The 24,904-nt window shown below is 46.6% G+C and overlaps 1 protein-coding gene across 1 annotated transcript in view; it reads right to left on the bottom strand.

The window, feature by feature from the left end:
* The window catches only part of LOC142588674 (putative phospholipase B-like 2), a 38,455-nt gene extending 13,986 nt beyond the window's left edge, over positions 1 to 24,469 (bottom strand). The window contains exons 1-5 of the mRNA XM_075700495.1: positions 24,243 to 24,469; positions 19,562 to 19,808; positions 9,654 to 9,751; positions 5,691 to 5,920; positions 2,258 to 2,349 (exon numbers count right to left, since the gene is read on the bottom strand). Of these exons, the coding sequence (XP_075556610.1) occupies positions 2,258 to 2,349; positions 5,691 to 5,920; positions 9,654 to 9,751; positions 19,562 to 19,808; positions 24,243 to 24,469 (894 nt within the window). The remainder of the gene's footprint in view (positions 1 to 2,257; positions 2,350 to 5,690; positions 5,921 to 9,653; positions 9,752 to 19,561; positions 19,809 to 24,242) is intronic.
* Positions 24,470 to 24,904: the final 435 nt, after the last annotated feature.

Genomic DNA, 24,904 nt, shown 5'->3' with positions numbered 1-24,904 from the left:
CAAACGCCTGCTGACGCAGACGCCCCTGCGGGCGATATGACCAAGACCAACAGTGAAGCAGAAATGCTCAACCACGGAGCGTTTCAATGTTCTCAGCTGAAACTAGTGGATTTCATCCGGCGTTTTCTTTATGTAAGATCTCACTGATCGCCAACAAGGATTTAATGCCGTTTAGTCTAATAGCGTAGGACTACTAGTTATAATCCGCGCGCTTCTTACTATCACCACAATAATAGATGCTGCTACGCGTATCGCAAGTCTGTTTTTGACGCGAAAGCGTTAAGGAGGGGGGAGGGGGCGGAGGGCATCGCCACGATGCCACGTCACCCTGACTCTAAGAAGCCTGGGTTATGGGTGGGTTTCTTGCCCGTTCAAGTTCTCGCCTGGGTTCTAACTGCGCGTCGGTAAGGCTAAGGTAAAGTCAAGCCTCGTTGAGAGACTCGGCTAGCCAAGCCGAGCCTTTCTTACCTGCTAATGACAAGTGTACTTCTTGCTATTTTCCGAATTCTATGAGTCTTTACCATCCATCATTCCTATATCGTTCCGATTTGGTATTTCTTACTCATTTTACACTAGCATATCAATTTCCACAGTTAAGCTAATATTCTAATCACTTAGAGAGGCCGAAACATGTAGGGCCAAGCGTTTATTTATCTTTATTTGGCCGTGCAAAGTTGTCTGTTTCCTGTATTGGTACGTGGCCCAAATGATAAATCGCGATCTCTGAAGTTATCTTAATGTCCTTGTCAATGCCTCTGTGCTATCATACCTTGCGTAAATTACATTATAGATTTCTACGTGTCGCAACTGCGATATCGCGACGACGCACGTCATTGTTAGTGACACCGGACTAATTTTGACCGCGGGGGGTTCCTTAACGTGTGCGCAAATACTACACTAGAGTTCTTGCGTTTCCCCACATCAAAATGCGGCCGCCGCTGACTTGCTCAAACGCACGACCTTGGGCTTTGCATTATAATGTCATAAGCACTAAATTACCGTTGCAGTACATGAATTGCCCATAAGGATAAAATCTTATAATAAGCTAGCCGCAGTCACGTGTCCCTTGAGTAACATATATAATCCGCAACTCCTTCAGCCGCCCTCATCGCCTACCCTGCTGCCCGGGCCACGCAGGTGTATATGGGAACGAACAGTCCAGCGCGTTAACTGGGGGTCTAGTATATCAGCGACGAGGTTCTCTTCTGACCACAGACACTCGCACAATCTCCCACAATATTCCATCAATTTATACGTGAAAATGTCCTTGCTCATCAGCGCGGAGTCCGCAGAAGATACCCAGCACCTTATCCGCAACTTAGCGGGGAAGGGGCCGCCGAGTGGAGTAAAATACAGACTTGTGTATTGCTAAACCTCAAATTGCTAAATGCCATGCATTCCACTCGCTATAGGGCCAATCGCCCTTAATGTGGTGTCATACGAACCATATTACGTGTAACCTAAGAGTACTACTGCATAAGCGCCCTAATAGGTCAAACAACAGTAACACAATGGAGCAGTGGGAGGCACAGCTCCCCACTCGACCTGGCAAGACAAAAGTCCTTAATTAACAGGTCAGGCAGGCTGCGAAGGCCAGTGGGGCTCCGACCACCCCTGCCTAAAATCATTTACAATAATGTTTACGCACAGGCACACACAAATATATATATATATATATATATATATATATGTATATATATATAATAGTTCATGTTCATGCAACGTATGCACATATCTGACGACTTAACCTCTGCTGCGACTTGTGTATTCAGAGTTTTTACGTCGAAATCGGCCGTTTAAAAGCGCGAATATTCGATTCTAAATCTTCCTCTCAATAAAGTAGACTTATATTGTCGTTTGTTTCGGAAACGTTATGAACGTTCCATTGTTTCTAACGAGGTCTGCAATACTTGAAGAAACCAGAGGAACCTCGCTGTGCACTTGCACGAAATTCATGGTTGGCATTGGCGACGAAAACTGCATTAGGAGATCACACATAATCTTGAATGTCACGCTTTTCAAATAAAAAACAATTAACAGCCAATAAAGTCAAGAATAAAATGCATTTGCATGGAACCAAGGTCGACTCTCGCACTTTGGTAAGAATCCCAGAAATTTTATGAAAGAGAGCACATTACCTGACACCTCTCTGCGAAAGCTCCCACTATCAAAACAGCATGAGGCACATTTCTGTAATTCTTAACAGACTGAAACATTCTGTCCTATATTAATATTTGGAACATAATGTAGAGCTTACGAGCCCTCCAGAAGTGAGGTAAAAGCTGTCCCAAGACATCAGCATCCCAGGGTAAGACGATATGGTCCACGTGTGGCCTGGAACAACGTCCTCTGAAAAGATAAAAATAAACGAACCGGGTCTTTAATGTGAGTTAACCGCCGTCAATTATGCGCTTGGGTCTCGTAAATCTGTCAAGGATGAAATTACACCTAAGCACTTCTTATCGGTTGTGAATGCGCAGACATTAATGTCTCGTTTTATGCCACTTAGCGGTTCCCGTAGTTATGAACTCCTCGCGAGCAAGCGAGCGCGCTGAAGTGCACGTTTCGTTTGGCCTTACCGAGGCGCACTTGGAATGCAGGCGAGAGTTTGCGCGTGAAAGGAATCCGCGGACAACAGAGGCTTCCGAGAGCCAAGGTGTGTAGTCGTTTCGATGCCCTCTCGGCTCAATGAACACCTGGCGGGCTACTGCGGCAACAGGGATACCCTTTCGCCGGCTGTTCTGCGTCAACACGCGCTAATACTGCGGCGACGCAGCCAATGGGGCCGCTGTCGATGCGCGCTCGTGAGGTGGCGTCGCAGTCAGTGGGAATTTAGGCGATATTTTGCTGCTACAGACGCTGACATTTGCGCTCAATGAGCCGTTTGTCACTTTCTCATCAATAAGCTAGACGGCATGGTTGTGCTCGCCGGTAATAATGCGGCCGGCATCTGGCGGGACAGCTGACACGCCCTGGAGACTTGTGGTTGGCGCTTGGCCACTACGTTGAAGAGCCATATTGCAAACGAAGCCCATTCAACTTGTACGGCCACTTGTGAAACGGCACAGCAAAACAACAGCGTCAAACTAGCCCATAATGAGGCACCTCGAAAAAAACGTGACGTGGGTAGACTGCTGGGCCGTTTGGAATGCACCTTATTAAAGCAGACTAGCGATCGACAGCAGAAATGAAATTTGCGTTCCAAAACACAGGATAAGTTAATTACGCTTAGGAGGGCGACCAAAGTTGATTAAAGAGCTGCCTCTGCATGAAACTTCTGTATAAGTTTGAGGCACTGGGTCGAAATATTATTTTTATTATACGGACTCCAATCCTCGCTGTGAAGGTGGCGGTCCAGCGAAGCTGTGATAAAACCTGATCCGATGGACCAATGTTGCGTAGCCTTGAACTGATACCTTTCGAGCCTAACCATCACGCTGCTGTGCATATTCGAGGGTCCTAAATATGCGTGGACTCTCCATATAGCCGTCAGGAAACAAAACAAATTAGTTGTCATGCGGGTTCTTGTTTTACACATGAAAGCGTCGTTACGTCCCTCCCTGCTTCGTATGCTAGAGTTGCCACTTTCCAGCAACTGCAACTCATACAACTGTAACGTAGGCTAGCACGTAGGTGACACTGCAATTTCTCATAGTTTATCGGACATTCAGAGCAGTTGCCTTTCGTGCCTCTGCCTGCCTTTGTGCGTCATAGTTGACACGCGCCGCGTATTCACCTGGTGAGGACAGGGCAGATCATCTAGTTCACTGATGTCTTTCTGGGGGCCGGGATGTTAGCGTTTGATCGTAAGCGTGTCATTTACATTCATTTGCAACAATATCTTGCGGCACGTGCCTCGAAAATGTTGCGTACGCGATATAATAGCAGTTGTCATGAGACGGCGTTAGCATTCATTTTAGAAATATTTGAACAAATACCTATCAAAACATGAAAAAGAGCTCCAGTTGCTGAATTTGTATAACCCTCTCTATAGAAAATCTATGGTGCACACGGAGTTACTCAAAGCTAGAAAGCCAACGCGAGTGCTTAAAGCACAACGCCTTATGTGTGCATTCACTTTGCGAAAGGTCGTCTGCTACGCGGCGCCACGGTTGAGGAGTGTGAAAGAGAAGAGAAACGAGGAGCAGCCAAGGTGGGGAAGAAGAGTTTCGCTACTTTACGAAGTTTCAGATGATTTAAGAATGCGTGGTGGCGAGCGCCATCTGGTGGTGCTGCAGGGAACCCAGCGGCGCACCTGGCGCATGCCTCCCGCTGTGATCGGTTAAGTGATTGCCTACAAATATGAGGAATGCATGGTGGAGTAGATGTATATAGTTTCGCTTTAAGGAACACCGTGATTTTGTCAGTTGCACGTCATTGTTACTTTTTAATGGAGTTTCGTTAATTAACAATATTGTGACAGCGCTTGTTCTCATTTGTACCGCTTGTTCACCTGCTTCATGGACTTCGGAGAGAGACAACAAATTGCGTGCGGTAGTGTAAGCGTGAAAGAACCTCCCCACTCTCTAGATTCAATCGATGGTCCCTCGCTACTTCGGCGCAGTAGCCCATTTATTTGGGTTTTTCTAGAGGACTTAAAAATTCTTAAGCACGTAATACGAAGCGACCAATTCGTGTTAAGGCATGTGTTAACGCACGCATTTGTATGCGAGTTACCCTGGCTCAGAGAAAATTTCGGAGGGGGTAGGGGACGAGGGATGTGGCTGATGTGGTTCACCCTCCATTCCGTCCCTTCGTCACCTGAGGCACAATTCTGAAATTTAGGTCAGAACCTATGTGACCCATGTATTATTAAAAAGCGAAATCCTAATCGTCATGACAAGCTGTTCTTTTTTTAACGGGAACGTCCCTGGCATTCCAAGTCATTGTACATCCTGTTTGGCTTTAACCACTACACCTTTGACGAGACGTAGACGCACATTTGTTGTGGCTGTGTTAATCATTAGCTTTAATGCATAACCGCGACAGCGTCGCACGATCCATTTACCTTCGATGAACAGTACGAGCTCAGCGAAAACACAACACTGGTGTGAGGATTCCGTCTTTTGCTGGTAGAAAAATGTGCTCAAAAATTAAATGTGAAATAACGTGGAAGTTTCTTGATACTTTTCGACCAATATACAATGAATGCAAGATCATATATTGCTCGACAGAAATTTTTATATTTGCTCGATATGCATATTGCTATACACGAGCAGGATCAACCTCCAAGCTTGCTCGAAGCCCGTGTCATTAGTCCTACAGGAGTAGCAGTGCTGAAACACGACAGTATTGGATTATGGCATAAATGCACGCTTTTCTCTCAGTTTCAGACACACAGGATGCAAATGTCGGCCGAGCAAGTGCCTTAAAACGCGGTCGCGCCGAATCGAATGTATAGACCACAGTGACATGTGAAACTGAATGCCTGCTATCAGAGAAAACACACATCGGCTTGCAATTTTGCATTGTAGCTTGGTGCTACTTTAGGATGGATGTCAACATTCCATTACGTGACGCTGTGTTCTCTTCAGTGTTCCAGCCGAGAAAAAGTAATTTCCCTCAAAATGTATCAGGTAAATTGTGGACAAAGAATGAAAACAGTTATATCCGTCACTGTCCGGCATCGAACCGCGCTTTGCTTCCTGCTTTCCTCCAGCGTCGGCAACGGATAAAGGAGTTTTTCGTACCTGGTTCCGTCTGAAGAGCCGTCAGGTGCCAGGGGAAAATGTAATGTTTCTGGAAGCGTAGCATTGCTCGATAAACGAACCAGGCATCGTGACCAAAATACAGGCCCTCTGAGTCTCCTACGACCTTGACTACGGCCGAGCAAGCCATTATCTGATCGATTGAATAGAAGTCTTCCTCCCGTCCCAGGCCGTGTTCCAAATCCTGGATGTCTCCCTGAGCGTTGAGGAACCTGCATGGTAGGCGAAGGCTTCAAGCGTCGAATTATTGCCTCTATTTACACGTGCAGTTCGTTGTCATCATCATCATCATCATCATCATCACCATCACCATCAGCCTGGTTACGCCCACTGCAGGGCAAAGGCATCTCCCATACTTCTCCAACTACCCCGGTCATGTACCAATTACGGCCATGTTGTCCCTGCAAACTTCCTAATCTCATCCGCTCACCTAACTTTCTGCCGTCCCCTGCTACGCTTCCCTTCCCTTGGAATCCAGTCCGTAACCCTTAATGACCATCGGTTATCTTCCCTCCACATTACATGTCCTACCGATGCCCATTTATTTTTCTTGATTTCAAATAAGATGTCATTAACTCGTGTTTGTTCCCTCACCCGATCTGCTCTTTTCTTATCCCTTAACGCTACACCCATCATTCTTCTTTCCATAGCTCGTTGCGTCGTCCTCAATTTAAGTAGAACCCGTTTCGTAAGCCTCCAGGTTTCTGCCCGTAGGTGAGTACTAGTAAGACACACCTATTATTCACTTTTCTCTTGAGGGACAATGGCAACCTGCTGTTCATGATCGGAGAATGCCTGCCAAACGCAGCCCAGCCGATTCTTATTCTTCTGATTATTTCCGTCTCATGATCCGGATCCGCCGCTACTACTTGCCCTAAGTAGATGTATTCCCTTACCACTTCCAGTGCCTCGCTACCTATTCTAAATTGCTGTTCTCTTCCGAGACTGTTAAACATTACTTTAGTTTTCTGCAGATTAATTTTTAGGCCCACTCTTCTGCTTTGCCTCTCCAGGTCAGTGAGCATGCATTGCAGTTGGTCCCCTGAGTTGCTAAGCAAGGCAATATCATCAGCGAATCGCAAGTTACTAATGTATTCGCAAGTTACTAAGGTATTGTTACGTTGTGACGTTAGGTTACGTTGTGTTAAGTTGTGACGAAAAGGAAATATACGCAAGATCTGACCATGTTTATTGTGAAAATTCTACACCACTGAAGGTCTCGATGAGAAAAGATTTTGTAAAATGGTAGGGTAGTAGGAGCCGTTGTCGTCGAATTACGATAGTGTTTGTATGTGAGCTTTAGGAAGAATCACTGAAAAAGGGCCCGAATGTACGAATGAAAAGCACGACACATTTCTCTTTTAATTCAACATAATTTTGTTGCTGCAGATACGGTTTGCCTTTCTGAGCAATTCATTGTTTATTATGTTTATTTACTTATTTCGCAATCGTATCTGCTTCGTCATTGCAGGCATTGCGGCGGGAGGGGAGGAGGTACAATTGACGAAACAAAGAACACTTTCCTAAAGCCTGACAAAGTCACTTATAGAAATAGTAAAATCATACCGTGTGATAGACCGTTCCAGTCTCTTGATGACCCAAAAAAAAGGAAGTTTATATCAAGACACGCTCATTAAAACGAATCTCAGGAATTTTCAAATCGTGCTCCCGTCTTGACGATGCCTACTTAGAGTATCATTCCTTATGAAAAATAATATCTACTGTAAGGTTTCAAAGACAGTCATCCAATTCACGCTACTTTCGTACTTCCTTACTGGCTTAATGTTTTTTGTTTTCCTGATAGAAGGATTTTTTTACTACTGAATAAAAATATTACTTCTCTCCAGTAACGCAGTCGGTATAAATTTTTATGATAAATCTGACCGGTTGAATAAACTGTGACGAAACTAACGTTTAAAATATATATAACGTTGCAATCAAAACTACACGAAACGGAATTAGCTCTAAGATCTAACACTGTTTTTGTCAAAAAAAAAAGAAAGAAAAGCAGCGGAGAAATTGCCGAAAGCGATTGGTCTGTGAAGACATTTCTACACATCGTCGCGACGAGCAGAGCTTGGTGTACCGCTTGATAGTGTACTTTAGGTGAACTGAAAAATCATCTTTTTTTCGCATTGTTGTATGGTCACTGCCGTTTTCTTGTAGCATCTTTTGATGCATCATCAATAACGCTGACTCTATATTAATATTGGCGGGCCTGGGACGGACTAGGCTTGAAGCCATGGTCCCAGTATGGGCTCGGCCTTCATACGGCGGGTCCGAGCAGGGTCCGGGTTGCAATATAAGGCCCCCATGCAGTGCTATACTTCACAGTCTACATGTAGAGCCTTCGCAGAAAACTTGAAGCCACCATGAACGTGAGAGGTATCATAAGGCGCAAGAACGTGACCCGCCAAAACCCGCGTCGACGAACTTACGCGAATGAGAACGAATGTGCTTGTCACACACCATGCATTAGAACCCCAAGAGATTCCTGGACGGATTTACTGCCGCAGCGGCAGCTGCCGGATATTGTCACTGGCGCTGTGGCTCCAAAACATTTTCGACGACGGCACCCTATTCAGGCGTCGCGAATTTGAGCACTGTGCTTGCGTCGACAGATTGAAAAACAGGGGGCGTTTTCAGGCGAGGCTTTCTTTGCCTACTCCCCTATTTTGAGCGCACTTGCTCCTTCTTTCTTGCCGAGAGGACAGCCTCCATCATAGGGTATGTGCCAATGGTCATGTGCCCGAATTTCACGAGGAAAACAACTCGCAATAAGTAAATAGGAAAACAGAAAGTTGAAGACATCGCTTGTGTAGTGTAGTGAAGAACCAATGAACAGAAGCAGCCGAGCATGGTGACAGAAGCAAAGTGAACAGAACAGCAGCAGTGCGTGTATTGAGCGAGGAGCGTTGAGTGACAGAGAAGTCGCTAGGCGCGTTTTCTGAAGAAGTGGCCGAGTGTGAGGGAGGAAGGAAAATGAAATTAATGAGCCGAAAGCATGCATCGGATGTGGAGGAGACGAAAGCTTTGAAAAAGCGTCGAGCGCAAATAGCAGGTATGCATTACGCAGCAATGCGCCATCGGAACGTGCGCCTGTGCTAATAAATTTAAAGTGCATTCATGACGTGTTCATATGCATGCCGCTTCTACATCGAAACGTTTGCGACATTGTGGTACATTTTCGCGATTGCGTTACATTTCCGTCGGCATTGCGCAGCTAATGAGTAAATAACAGAAATTCTGTCTAAATTTAGATTGTGTTTGCGTCAATATATTTACCGTTTCATATTTCATTTCAGTGTTTACCATTTGCGAAGTAATATTGAATCGTGGATTTCAAAATAGCTGCGGCACCTGCTGATTTATTAATGTGTTTCAATGCCTCAGTGCACAGAACTAATGTTCGAAAAACAGCCTAATGTAGGTTATTTTTTATTCTAATATGCCCAATATTTTGATATTCCTGCGACGTAACCCAATATAACCGACTTTCAGCGTGCTTGTGTTTCTTGGAATACGTTGCAACAATTTCTGCTTTGTGCACATCGCATACTTTTTTTTTTAATTTGGAAGTTCTACTTCTCAGAATAATATCAGACGCCCGATGCCACCAACCACTGCGATCTCATTTCAACATGCCTTAGCACTTAAGACCACTCGTCTACTTATTGTGATGCTCGTGTCAGCTAACACAAGCGGACAAATCTCCCTCACTTGTGTGCAGTAGCACCTTCGTAAGAAACAATATGCATACTTCCAATAAAAAAAACTGCGTAAATAATTAGAAATCCAGGTACGGAAAGCCCAACATCAAACTGTTATACCTATATGCAAAACATCCATGCCCGCCAAGCTCCACTTTACAACGTTCTTATGAACAGAAAATACCACCAGCCACGCAACAAACAAACGCTTCCGGTCATGAAACTCGATACTTACTGAGCTCTCGGGGCGTCAGTCAGCTCATTTGAAAAGTCTAGAGTCTTGTTTTCCAACTCGTCGCTGAGACCCGCCAGTTGCTTCATTTGAAGATAGACCTGCAGCGGGAACGTGTGACACAAATAATTCACAGAACATTGAAGTACTCTGTCGGAAGTGACGTTCCTGCTTAGCGGTCAATGTTCAGCGCATGTGCCTTTCTCTTTCACGGCTTGACAGAGCCACTAATTGAAAATAAACTATACGCGCATGTAGGCTTTCGGGAGCATGTGATAGTGGAAGCGGCCGGCATTTTCCGATAAAAAATAATTGTTGCTGTCTCCAGCGTACCCGAATTTGTCGACGGGTACGTCTTCCGCAGTACTTAATACTAATATCGTGTTCTAATTGTTAGAGAAATGCAAACTCCTATACAGTACCAGCTTGTACTGCTATTGCACATTTTACTGAAAATGTGGCTTAAACGACCGTCATTAGTAACTTTTGAAGCATTTAAAGCTGTGAGCCATGTTTAGTGCTGTAGCGTGGAAGGTGGTCCCTTGTAACCTGCAAGGAAGCACACGCTCGTGAATTGCAGTAACTTTGCTTGTTCAAGATACATTTGCTACGATGATGACGGGAACGAGTTGGCGCGCTCGTAAGAACTTGCAAAGAATGGTATCGATATATTAACTGGAAATTCCCGGCAATATCACTGAGCTTTCACTGGAACTTTAAGGACTGATAAATGAATTCACACAAAAGGCGATTAAAAGCTCCTGGCGTGACTGCAACTTCTCAAGCCGACGCTTGCATGCCCCTGAAGACGGACCATCAACTGGAATAAATAAAGCTGTCAAGAAAAGTGGATAAAAAAAAAAACGCGAACGCAGCGTATGTCTCCAGAAGTTCCCGGTCATTCTTGATGGAAGTAACTAATGGTCCTAAAAGAGGAAGAACGCTAGAATTTTGTAGTATTCTATTCGCTACGCTCCCGGGGTATAGTGGCAATGCACAGGAAAGTAAATAACCCATAAATTACCATCAATACAAACGCGAGGAGACACAAAGGAGATAAAAATGCATCCACTTATGATATTTGCCCATGCGAAGGGTCGCACCTCAAAGGCGCTTATGGCTGCTATTAATTGATCTACACCAGGCAACAAATCTAAATTTTATTTACCAGACAGCGCCCCATCTGTACTTAAGAGCCAACTGGATCAATGTGGACGCCAATTTGTTAGCTTCCTGTGTGCCCACTTTTTTATAGGTATTGCAGTAAAACACGTTGTGGGGCTAGTTGGTGCATAGCTTTAAATAGATGAAGCGCTAATAGTGACCGCACACAGGAAGGAATACAGACAGGACAAGGCGCTTGTCCTGTCTGTATTCCTTCCTGTGTGCCGTCGCTATTGGCGCTTCATCTATTGAAATTATTATAGGTATTCTCCGAGCTCAGTAATCCGTATCAAGCCTTCGCGAAAAGTGCAGGGTAGCAAGTAACATTTTCCGGGCAACTGTGATCTGCAGTCCTCAGCCACTGTGTGGGTGCTCTGCGCAGCTGTATGAGAAGTCGCTAGCATAGCCGTAAGTCGAGTCAGTGTGCTACGAAGCGTGCTCTGCAAAAAAGTACTCGGTGCGACCTAGCGGTAGCCTAGCGCTGTAGCCCACTCTTCTCTACAATTCGAGAATGCAGTCCACCAGTCAGTACTGTCATTATCACTGGACATTGGAATCAGTGTTTGAAAAAAAAAAGCAATCGTAATAACAGCGATAAAGTACCCCGTATTCTTCTAGTCCAACTGGTTTGGACTCCAACAAAAAAGAACCCCGAAATTTCGGAACACCGCGCTAGAACTCATACCGAAGCTTGGCAGAACAACGCCACGCCATCTCTATTCAACTTTCGCACAGTTGATCATATAACTGCATTATCAAAATTTCAGATCATTGAAAATTGCAAAGGCATATGTTGAAATCCACAAACTCATTTTGTTCGTAGGCACTGAAAAATGCAACAATTTTTTCCCAGTACGCTTTAGCTTGTGCACAAAATCAGAACATTCACTGTAGCTATCAAACGCTGAAAGTATGTCAAAAATTGAATTCTTGAGATTTACGCGCCAAAACTGTGACATGAGGCGTGCTGTATTGAGCGCATCCGTATTATTTTTACTACCCTCTGTTTTTTTACTTGCGCGCAATACAAGCTACAAGGACGTTCTCGCCTTTCGCCCTCATCAAAGTGCTGCCGCCGCTTTCGCCCTTTGATGCACCACCCGTGGGCTCAGCGACGCAACACCGAAGCCACCATGGCGCGCCGCGAGCATGTGGGGAACACATTGGACGGCATGAATAAAGTACCGCTATATGTGAGGGCTTAGACATGTAATAAATAAGTGTATCAATACACTCCCACTTGTAGCTCACCCGAATAAACATTCCTTAAGTATATGAGGATACGACGCCAATTGGCGGTTCGGGAATCCGTATGGCGCTAGTTTACATTTCCTAAGTTTCTATCCTTTGCCGTGGAAAGAAGATAAGAACTGTTTGGGTGTACCAGGTAGCCTCCGTAATGTCTAGCGTTCTCGCGAACTGTGTTTTCGAAACGGCATTCTACTGTGATGAACAGGGCACGACTTGATGAAAAAAAATGTATGAATTGAGCCATTTCACACACCACTATCTGATTTAGGCTTGACAATTATAGTAATGCTATATGCGGAATCGCAACTTTTAATATTCGAATTCGCCACCTTAGCTCCAAGGCCTGCTATGAAGAAATGCTGAAATATGTCTCCATCGTTTAGCTTATGCAATACAAAAATTTTTGAAGGCTGCAAAATTATTTTTCTTTTCGTCCTGTTTCTTTGTAGTTGTCCTAAAGCATGAGCACACGTAGATCTTACTATATTGCGCAGAGACTACCACTGGCAATAAGAAGAGTCGAACAACACAGTAGCAACTCAGATGCGACTAGCGTTGAAGATTCTGAATGATGCGCAAGCACAGTTAGGAAAGTGACACAGTGCGAGCAAGGACTACTCAGTGCGCAGCGTTCTGCACAAATAATGTCAGCACGAAATATATAGCCATATAGCCACGAAATATATAGCCAAGAGCGTTGACACGACAGCTATTTCGTATTATTTTCAGTGAATATTACATGTTAAATTTATTCTTTAAGTGATTGAAAGATTTCTAACCACGAGATTGGCCTTTCCTATACAAACGCAAAAACCACGCAGGCCGTATTAAGGGAAGCAATCTTCTAACTAAAAGGCGTTTTGGAACAAAATGCCTAAGGAAAGGAGCGCTGAATGTTATTAAGAAGACTAAGTTTCTACTTCCTTTGATCCTCCAGACATTGTCAAGGACGTCATCTATTCGTATAGGGTTTGAAGAGCGTACAACTCGCCGTGGTTGCTCAGTGGGTATGGTGTTGGGCTGCTGAGCACGAGATTGCGGGATCGAATCCCGGCCACGGCGACCGCATTTCGATGGGGGCGAAATGCGAAAACACCCGTGTACTTAGATTTAGATGCACCAGGTAGTTGAAATTTCCGGAGTCACTACGGCGTGCCTCATAATCAGAAAGTGGTTTTGGCACGTAAAACCTCATAATTACATTATTGAAGAGCGTACGTTGCATTTGCATTTTTCAGTACACAAGATTGATTTTTTTTTTCATTTCGACCATCCTCTTTAGTAGCCTGCTGAAAAGCATAAACTTCTTTTTACTACCTTAGACAACGGTTGTGCCTTCTCGGCGAAGGGAGGACAATTAAGGTAATGTCACGTGGAAGTGACGATGAAGAAGGTAGCAAAACTGTGATTGACTAAACTAGCGTTTTATTGGGCGAAGCTGTGCCCTCAAATGCAGGCTACACTGAAAGGACAACGGTAGCAGTGAGCACAGTCAGCGATCGTCGAAAATTTGATCTGCCGGTGAAGCGCGTCGGCTTTTATACATGAGTCATCGAAGGTTCCACAGTAATCAGTGGTTCCCGCGTATCTTCCAGAAAATTCTGAGATCGCCGCTAGGGGGCCGTGACGAGCGGACGTGTATCACGTCGGCTCTGTCTTCCTGCAGTGATTTCTAGCGGCAAATGTTGACGGATCGACCAGAGCTGGTTAAAATCATCAATCGGAAGCTGCGAGGACTCTGCGGACACCAGCGTTTGGTCCGTAAGTGGATTTTTCGCCACCTTAGAGCCACACGTCTGCCAGCCGTGGTGCCGACGCGCTAACACGAACGCCGGCCACTAGGCCTCACGTGGGCTAAGGCTTACCGAAGCCCCCGGTGCCGCCGCGTCAGCTGTGCGGCAGCCAACAGAAGGAATGAATATCACCGTGGAAGGTCGCAGCGCCGAACAGGGCGAGCTCGACGCCCCGGATTGGATCACAGTACTCAACAAATGCAACCTCGAGGAGAAATGGGCACGGAACGCCAAGCGCGTCTCAGAAGACACCCCACCACCATCAGCGAAGCGCGACGGCAGACAGCAAGCGGAGAAATCGATCGCCTCGAACCAAGTCAAGCTTCCCGAAAATGGATGGAGAATCATTTTCCGCCCCAAGGGAGGCATGGTAGTCAAACAGTACGATGGACCAACCCTGACCGAAGCCATACATGTAACTGCGAAGATTGAATGGAACAAGGCGTGCCAGCTCGTCAAGAACGAGAAGCAAGGAATTTTGGTCTTCTTCACCCCCAGCACGGAGGCAAGAGACAAGCTCCTACGCCTCACAAACCTGGAGATTGAAGGAAAAGTGCACGAAGTAACCGTTCACCTGGCAGTACCCGACGACTTCTCGAGAGGCGTCATCCACGGCATAGGACTAAAGACCTCACTGCAAAAGATCACGCAGGGGATAGCAGAACATGAGGAGAACCCCAAGGTGCTGGAGATCAGGCGACTAGGACAGAGCAAGACCATCATGCTCACATTCGCCACCAAGGAGGTACCGAGGAAAATCAAATGTCTAGGTGCCATCCTGAACTGTTATTTGTACAAAAAAAAGTACGACGTATGCTATAAGTGCGGAGACCTGGGAGACCGTTCCGACGTTTGCGAGAGCAAGGAAGAGAAATGCAGAGGCTGCGGCATCCCCAACCCAAGCGAGGGACACGACTGCAACCCCACCTGCAAGCTGTGCGGCCAACCGCACCCCACTGGCGCCAGAACCTGCAAGGGGATCTTCAGAACGCCATACATCGTTAAGAAACGACAATGGGAGAAGCTGCAGCAACAGGAGGAGGAGGAGAAGAAACTACCAGAGCATCGCAGCCGGCGGGACGCTAGCAAGACGCGGGCCACGAGCAAGGAGCGCCGCCGGTCAGCATCCTTTCCGAGGCTACCACAGCAGGCCACCCCCACCCCGCCAAAGAAGCAAGGGACAACAACCATCAAAAAGGTAGGCTGGGAAGCGGGGAATTCCCATGACTCTGACATAGTGAGGGAGCTCAAAGAGCAAATGAAACAACAACACGAAATGATGAAACAGCAACAGGAGCAATGGAAACTTTACCAGGAGCAAACAGTAGCTCAGATGCAGGAGCTCCGTAATCACGTTATCGAGTTGCAAAGGGAGAACACTGAGCTCAAGGCTCAACTCATTAGAAAACCGGCAGCGCGTCAGGATGCCATGGACGATAAGTCGTCCGAATCAGAGCAAGAGGTATCTGCACCACCAAAGAAAAAGCGAGTTAAAAAGACCGCTTCGGGCCTTGAAATCGCAGAGGGCAGGGCAGAAAAACTTGAGGTAGACATGCAGCAACTCAAAGAGGTAGTACAGCAGGCGGCCATAGCTACCCAGCGTAACGCGGAGAGGATAGACCAACTCTCAGCCCAGCTCAGCCAACTAGTCATCCCAATGGGAACTCGACTTGATCAACTGGCAGAACAGCAAAACCAACTCCTTCTGCGGTTGAATCATGGCCAGACTCAACACTAGGGCAAACACAATATGGCAATGGAACTGTAGGGGCTTTATAAAAAAAAGAAACGTTCTCCAAGCCTACCTTGCGGGATGCGATGGTCCCGACATCATCGCGCTGCAAGAGTGTGGGAAAAACGCTAAACTCAGCGGATACAAAACATACCCAGGCCAGTCGCCAAACACTCAGACTGCTACCCTGGTGAAGAGAAATATCACCGTCATACAGCATGAGGTAGGATGCACGCAGATTGACTATGTGTTAACGGAGATTATACCGCAGAGGCGGAAAGAACGCAGCCTGCTAGTCATAAACGTCTACAGCTCTCCTAAACTAAGGAAAGGCTGTGGCTTCAGGGAGCTCTTTGCCAAAGCGCAAGCATTAGCACAGGGTAAGCAGCGTCTCGTAATAGTAGGGGATTTTAATGCTCCCCACCAAGCATGGGGATACCACCACTCCCAGATAAAGGGAAGGGAATTATGGGACGCTATGATAAAATGCAATTTAACACTCCTCAACGATCCACTCGCACCGACAAGGCAGGGGAACAGCGTGTCATTCGACACCTCCCCCGACCTGGCCATGGTCGGAGCGGACGTTGAGGCTACTTGGCACAACACGAGAGAGAACCTGGGCAGTGACCACAGAATCATAGAGATCGTTGTCCAAAACGGAGTAAACATCAAACGGGAGAGAAAAATCCTAAAATCTATCAACTGGCAGTCCTTCCGAACCAATGGAGCGGATTGTGGGGCGATCACCGACATAGTTGAATGGACCAATGGCATCAAGCGGGCGTGCAAAGAGGCTGAGGAGGAAGTAGAATTAGATGAGGAACAAAACTGGGTTGATAGCCACATGAGACAGCTGTGGCAGAAGAAAAACGAAGCAGAAACCGAGCTAGCCCAAAAAAGGGGCAACCGTAACCTGAGAAGAAGAATAGCAGCTCTCAACAAGGAAATTGAGAGCCATGCCCAAACCCTAAATAGACAACACTGGAACGACATCTGCGATAGACTAGACGGTCAATTAAGCTCCGTCACCACCTGGAAACTATTGAGACACCTCTTAGACCCAGACAACACCAAAGCTGAGACCAGGAGACAAATGCAACGACTAACCCACAATTTCCAGGGGTCGGAGGAGGATATGATAAACCAGATTAAAGACAGGTACATAGGAGAAACAAACACCGAAACATTGCCCGACTACAGTGGCGAAAACAACGAAGAGCTGGACCAACCAATCACCTTAAGAGAGGTCCAAGCTGCCTTAAACAGGCTCAGCGGAAAAACCGCGGCTGGCCCAGATGGGGTCACCAATAAGATGCTTCGAAACCTCGATGACCACTCCCTCCAGCAACTGACAGCATTCTTTCAAAAGTGTTGGGAACGGGGGGAGATACCCGGGGAGTGGAAGACAGCAAATCTAGTCCTCATCCCCAAATCAGGAAAGGAACTCAAACTTGAGAACCTTAGGCCAATCTCGTTAACCTCCTGTGTAGCCAAGCTCATGGAACACGTCATACAGACTAGGCTCAACGATTACTTGGAAAGTAAGGAACTCTACCCAGACAGCATGATTGGTTTCAGACAACAACTGTCCACAACTGACGTCATGCTACAACTCAAAGAACAAGTATTGGAACGGAAGACTAGCGACTCGAGAGTCATAGTCGGACTGGACGTCAGCAAAGCATTTGACAACGTCAAACACAGAGCGATCCTGTCACACCTCAGTCACCTAAATGTTGGAAGCAAGCTATACGACTATATCAAAAGCTTCCTCACGGACCGAACGGTGAACATAGAAATCGGGGGCACTATAAGAAAAAACATTAAGCTAGGCAACAAGGGAACACCGCAGGGATCAGTGCTCTCCCCTACCCTGTTCAACATTGCAATGATCGGGCTGCCAGAACGACTCAGAAAGATAGAAGGCCTCTGCCACACACTCTATGCTGACGACCTCACCCTTTGGGTCGACAGAGGGGGGAGCGATGGCCAAATAGAAGGCACCCTACAAAGGGCAATATGGGAAACGGAATGCTATCTGAGACCCATAGGGCTAAAATGCTCGCCGGAAAAATCGGAGATGCTCATCATGGGCAAGCAGCAGGTCAATATCCAGCTCCTGGTCAACAACACCCCGGTACCAAGGGTGGACAAGATCAGGATACTGGGTATGTGGATACAACAAAATGGGAGAAACACCGAAACAATTAACCGACTAGACGCCACGACCAACCAAACATGCAGGCTTCTCAGGAGGATAGCAAACAAAAACGCGGGGATGAAAGAGGCAAACCTACTTAGGCTCGTTCATTCTTTCATCATTAGCAGAATCACCTACGCTATCCCGTACTTAAAAACAACTAAAGCAGAGAGAGACAAGGTAGACATTCTCATCAGGAAAGGTGTCAAAACAGCACTAGGTTTACCAGCATGCACATCAACCGAGATGATTCTGAACCTAGGAGTGTCGAACACCCTAGAGGAAATGTGCGAGGCGAAACTCACGGCACAATATATCAGACTAACTGGCAGCAAAACGGGCCGATCCATCCTCAGAAACCTGGGCTATCAAAACCCAGAATCACGTGATAGGATAACCGTCATCCCCAAAGAAATTGCTAACAAGTTAAGAATAACCCCTATCCCAAGAAACATGCACCCCATACACAACAAGGAACGCAGGAGAAGCAGGGTCCAAAGACTCCAAGGCTCCCTCCTCCAAACACAAGGGGTAGTGTACACCGATGCGGCAGAATACCCAGAAGGGCATTATGCTGCAGTAGTAGTGAGCGACAAAGGCGAGCTAGTCTCTAGCTGTAGCGTACGACACTCTTCACCAGATGAGGCAGAGATGGCGGCGATTGCCCTGGCAATCACACACCCATCAACTAGAATAGTCATCACCGATTCTAAAACTGCAATCAAAGCCTATGACAAAGGTAAGGTTTCCAAAGAGGCCGGCAAAATTCTGCAAGCAGGCAAGGAGAACGTACCTAACGACCTAATTAGGATAATATGGGCACCCGCTCATAGTGGACTCACAGGGAACGAGATCGCCAATGAGGTCGCCCGAGGACTCACACACCGGGCCCCAGCGCAGGCAGATTACTTCCTGTCCAAAAAGCGAGAGTTAACCACATACAGAGAAATTCTAGAACACTACAGAATGGGGAGGAGAACTCTGCCTCCCCCCCATAGATCTCTCACAAAGCCGGAAGAGGTAATATGGCGAAAACTGCAGACAGGTACCTTCCCAAACCCGTATATTCTGCACAAATGGCATCCTGAGGTGCACTCTCCAAAATGTAAAAACTGTGAAGGCACAGCAACGCTAAATCACATGCTTTGGGCTTGCCCAGCACTAAACGGCCTACATGGAAACAGAGAGTCATGGGAATCCTCCCTCCATAGCCAGGAAGAGAAAGCCCAAAAACAGGCCATCCGTCAAGCCCAGGCCGCCGCCGGAAGCCAACTGATTCCGGCCGACGTCTAGGGGGGAGGTAGACGGTGATAGGGAGAGCTGCGTCTCACCCGATCACCCATACTCTCTGACGGGTGTAAATAAAGTGCTATCTCTCTCTCTCTCCAGAAAATTCTGCACAATTCGCATCGCACAAGCAATCAGATTGCACAAGCTTGGGTGACAAATACACCGGGTGGAAACATCGATAACATTAGACAAATTTCTGATACATGCGGGCGCGTCCCGCGCTGAGCGATAATATTTGTTAGACGCTGAAAAGTGGTCAGCCGAAAAAGATAAACAAATACACGTGTCAGTACATACTATTGCATACCTAGCAAATAGGGCAACGTACCTTAATTTGACCGACCCACAAATATATACAGTTTACAGCACGGCTAAGTCAAATTAAGGGACACTTAAACCACGTCAATCTTTCACTTTTTCAGCCTCAGTGGATTTTGAGCAGGTATAATACTGTACCGAGTAGAGCAGGGTACATTACCATGTTCCAAAACGACTCGTTATGTCTTCGGAGGTGCTGCTGCTGTTGTGAGTATTTGTTGTTCTCGGCGAAAAATTTCTCCAAACCACGGCAGTACTCGGGTTGGCTGTCACAGTACCCTCCGAACATGTTTGTCCAGTGGTTCTCGATCAGTTGCCGCGTGAGGTACGCCTCCAGGGCTCCTGCTGCATAAGCTTGAACTTCATCCTTCGCACGTTCATTGGTCTCGATTTGAAGGAACGCCCATCTGAATTTGGGGATCAAAGTGATAGCAGCTACGTGAGGCTTGTAATAAATTATTGCATCCCACAATTCTAAGAAAAAAATACTGCATGAGACACACTCTTTAACGTTAGGGCGTTCTAGACACAACTATCTCCGTACTTCTCTATAGAACAATAAAAAGTGGTTTGGGAGTCATCAGGGCAATATATTTTGCTTCCTCAAAGCCCCACTGTGCAAATAGCTAAAAACTTATTTCAAGCATCTGTCGGTACACGTGCTGGGAGCTCGGTTTAGCGGAGGCAAGTAATACACGTTTTTACAGGCTATGAACGGAGAGTCGACTGGCTTTATTTCAAAGTAGAAGCAGGTTTGCCGAGTGGATGTGGTGGCGCCCCAGTCAGCCAGCCACCTCACTTTAAATAAACAGCAGGGGGACATGACATAGCAGAGTGTGGGTGTAGGCCAGTTGCTGATTCAAGATTTTTCACAACGTATAGTGACGGACGGGTGCTACAAGGGCACCCTTCCCCCCCATAGGATGCCCGAGGCTCAGGTGTGAATGGCCGAAGGAACGAAGCATCGTCACTTCAGTTTGCGGAGGCGCTGCTACACTAAACAACATTGGTGACGTGCGTTACATCGCAGGCAGCTCCTCGCCCGTTCGTGCGCCGTCAGTTTCGGTAACCAATGTTCGATTAACTGCACGGTTAAGCCATCCCGGCCTCATATCATCACAGTGGCTTATCACAGACCGCTTCGCCTGGCCACGGATCAACAAAGATGTTCCAAGCTGGACAAGAAGCTGCTGAGCCTGTCAAGTCGTGAAAGGGGTCCGCGACACGAGTTAAGCGGTGCTGCCGTTTCGACCAGGTGCATTTAGACTTGATTGGGCCTCCTCTGCTTTGCCAACGTTTCAGGTACCTCCTCACGTGTGTCCAACGGTAATCAAGGAGGCCTGAGGCGACACCGCTACAAGACATCAGGGCGGAAACAGTGGCGGAAGCGTTTGTTGCCACGTGGGTATCGCGGTAAGGTTGCCCTTTGCGAATAACTACTGACCGAGGCTGACATTTATGGTGACGCGTCACCATAAGGCGAGTTGGGGCGTTGGACAACGGATGAATCGGCAACACTGAAGTCACCCACCGCGTTTTTGCTTCATGGAAGGAGTGTTGGTGCTCGGAGGACCAGTGTAAGGTTGGCGGTTTTGGAGTCACAGCTCGGTGAGCGCCTGCAGAACATGCGCACAGGACGGTATGAAGCGCTTGTGAATATTTATGAGCCCCAGAAACCCGCGCAAGTTTCGGAAGGAGTTTGGAGAGGGAAAGTCCTCGATCGCCTGTGATTCCAGTGGTTCCAGTGGTTTGATGCCTTGGGGTGAGATGCGATGGCCAAGAAACCTGGGGCTTCGACTCCGAACATGAATTTCTGTGGCTTTAAGACGAGGCCGTGTATACCCAGTCGCTCAAATAGAAGCCGAAGGTGCTCTTTGTGCTATTAATCTGTAGGACATACAAACGAGAATGTCGTTAACAGGAAGTTTCAGCTACGGCCCTACTCCCACGCGGCTCATTCAAATCTATGTAAAACGCAAAAACGTTTTTCTGGGATAACCACGGGACTGATTTTAACGAAATTAGCCTGAAAGATAAAGTTAACTTCTAATGACTGTTGGAAGCAGAATTTGGGTTTAGAGCCTGAATTTTGGTAAAGACATTTTCAAAGATTCGAAATTTCGAAAAAAATATAGAAGCATGAAGTTTACAAACATAATAGCTCTGCATCAAGAACAGATATCGCGGTTTTGTAAACGGCATCCACTAGATCATTGAAAGCGAACAAATTTGGTGAATTTAGTGAGGTAACTTGGCTTCCCTGAAACGGGGAGAACGTACAGTGACGGCCGGTTTCTACACACAAAGTGTCGTGCTGCAATTCGTATCAACTTTCGCATGCATTAGTGTTTAAATGTGGATACCCGTGCACGTAGGTCGCATTTGTACGAATAATCATAGCAACGGATTTTTACATGTAGAGCTATCTGCAATATTGAACCGCCACTTCGTTAAGAGTTGAGCTCAAGTGCTTATCTAGAATTTGTCATCAACTGGTATGACTTTGTTAGCAGAAACAAGGGACCAAGGAAGGAAGAGCATTAATACGTTGACTAAGGATTGCGATAGCTGTGAGAATTCAGATGCTCGCCATGGCAAAATGAGTGCAGTATGCAGACCACTAATTCATGACTGGATAATTGTTACTGTTCTACAGATGACTGAATGACAGATCGCATGAGGGTGTCCATCCGGCGGTGCCATCGACAAAATTGGCGCCTCGATCTGCTAAGCAATGAAGCGTTTGTAATTCATTGAATTCTTGTCGCAAATCAGTGTTATGAAAGCTGCTGATCTAACTTTAAGTCAACAGATTTTAAAGTTAGGTAATTTACTTACAAAGTTTCAGAATTTTTGCTAATTTGCGTCTTGCACAAACAATAGCGAAGTTTCGTAAATTTCTCACTTTCCTTGTGATAGCCATTATATGGACACTCCAAGAAATTTTTTGCCGTCGCCGTGATGCTCCGTATGAAGTCCAAGGGCGATAACACCATCGCCGCGCGTCGTGTGCTGTGTATGCCAGTGAAAGCACGCGAGGGAAGCCGACGATCGCGGCTCAATGTGGCACGCGCGAAGGAGAAAGCGGAGAGCTAACGCGCCTTTTGCCGTCGCGCGAAAGGCCATGGGGGAATGGGAAAGGTCGGAGGGGACGTGTCGCGCTCCGGAAGCGTCCGTTAATTTCGGGACCGGGCGCAAGCGGCACTGACGATCGTGGCTCAACATCACGTGCCATGTATGGAGGCAAGCCATACATGCATGAAGGCAGCACGGGAGGAAGGCGCGGACAGTTTCGACTCGACCAATAAGTGCGTACTTTGTACGGCCGCACGCGGTCACGCGCGCCGCATGTCGAAAGCGATCTGCAGATGGCTCGCACCTTTGTATGCGCTGTGTTCACGCGCCTCTTTCGTTGAAGCGATAAACCGCACTAAGGGCACTTCGCTCGATGCTGCCGTCGCGCTTGCCGACACCAGCGTGCAGCGTTTTGCAGCCAGTTCCCGCGCTTATCGAGTGTGATGTGTTCGTGTTTGCTTGTGCGCGCTCGCACCATGCTTGTTAATTCAATTAGTAAAGGAATGTTTCGAAGTTTATACGGCCCATGAAAATTGATTTCCTTACATCGTACAGCTGTCTACTAATTCGCTATCGCAATCGATAGTTCGCCTTTCGCGAGAAACTGCAACTTCTTTTATGGCTTTTTAGTGTTACTTTTTCAGTAAGTAAGCATTGAACGGTGGTTAATTTTTTACCACGCACAGTCGATGAGTGACATGTGCCGTTTCTTTGTGTGTTCAAGTATTGTACAACACATACTGAACACTTCCGATTTAGTGTACCTGGTGGCACCAGGGTCCCTTTCAAAACAGGTTTAAAGGTTGAAACAAGGCAGCTTTATTATATGCCTGTTATTAGATATCCACATTGGACCGTCTGAATCGTTAAATCACGCGCCGCACGAAGCATTCTTGTAGTCTTTCTTTTATGTTGCGGCTTTGGAGATCGCGCATTTGGAGCGCTGGGATCCTTGGCAGCAAAACCTTGTATAATATACCCTTTTTGCCAGGAGAAAAGAGTCCTAAAGAACTCTTTATATCAAGAAGAATATCGCATACCTCCGCTTACTCTCTAATCCAAGTCGCTATCTCCCTGTATCCTAACATCACCTCTATGGCATCGGATTTCTGTGGTCAAGCTCACAATTTCGAATCCTCGTCCAGGCCACTTCCCCCCGTTAAAAATGGCGCCTCAGGGATAAAAATATTGCCGGGAGCCTTAGAGACTATTCTAGTTTACATGCGACAACACCCAGGAAGACGCACTGAATATCAACAATACACTCCCTCCCCAGATTAAGAATATGCCTGCCTATAGTGCGTCGTTGGACCTCTACATGCCTCAAGAGTCTTGCCGTTACCAGTTCTATTATTATCGAACAAACATCGGTCTTTTGAACTACACTACATCTCTGACGTATTCACCGTTCCAGATGATTAAAACGCAGGAACATGACGCCGGCCCACTTTGCACATCGCTCAGCAATAAGCATGTTGCTCGCAAAACATGCACCTCACGCAAACAACGAACACGACATAACGCGTGTTGTGTTTGTCTTCTCTATGTGGTGTGCACTTTGCATCAAATATGTTTATTTTTCAATATCGCTAACTAGTCCAATAACGTGTCGTTGTAGAACATAGATGTGTGCGGCTCCCAGCATGCATATGTGAATGGACTATGCCAGGAAACAGCTCCCTGGCGTTTGCTAAAACACGCCACTGTGGCAGGCCACCCTTTACGTGAGACCACCTATGTAGCGAATAATGACTACTTGCTCATACCCGCTCTCGTTTATGTCGTTCTTGAAGGTTCCCCACGCGACGGGCAGTAGAGGTGAGTCAGACGAGAAGTCTGCATCCTGCGGTTGACCGTCTTGTATCTGCAGCTTCTGAGAACCGGTTTCCAGCGCCACCCATGCCGACTTGGGCGCTTGTCCTTGCGATGCAATCATCGTGCTGCTCACCCAGATTGCCAGTGCTATCACCACAGGCAGATGATTCCGGTCCATTGCGAATCTGCGTCAGGGCTATTGCATGTAGAAAGTGTTGAAAGATTTCTATTGATAGAGAACTCGAGACTCACTTTTCGTAGCCAACAGATCAAAAGCAACGCTTCTAGTACAACGATTACACTAGACGCAGTTAAGGTATTGATTATTTTCATGCCCACGTCTGATAATACATACTTCTTGAACTCTATGAAAGTCACAAGTGTAATTTTTCGAAATATCATACGGGGTAAGTTTTCTCCTACACTGACTACGCAGAAGGCATGACGTTACACCTTGCAAATTATTCGGCTGGCAATTGTGATGATGATCCCTGGAAATTAGGAAATCTGAGCCTGAAGATTAGTACGTACGGCAGGCACTCACTCGAAGGAAATGCTCAGTAATAACTGACGCATTTTCTATATTGTTATTTTATATTAAAAAATAGCAATA

Source organism: Dermacentor variabilis, chromosome 7, assembly GCF_050947875.1.
Source record: "Dermacentor variabilis isolate Ectoservices chromosome 7, ASM5094787v1, whole genome shotgun sequence".
Taxonomy (NCBI): Eukaryota; Metazoa; Arthropoda; class Arachnida; order Ixodida; family Ixodidae; genus Dermacentor; species Dermacentor variabilis.
Note: the sequence above shows the minus strand (reverse complement) of the source record. Positions and strands in the feature narration are given on the sequence as shown.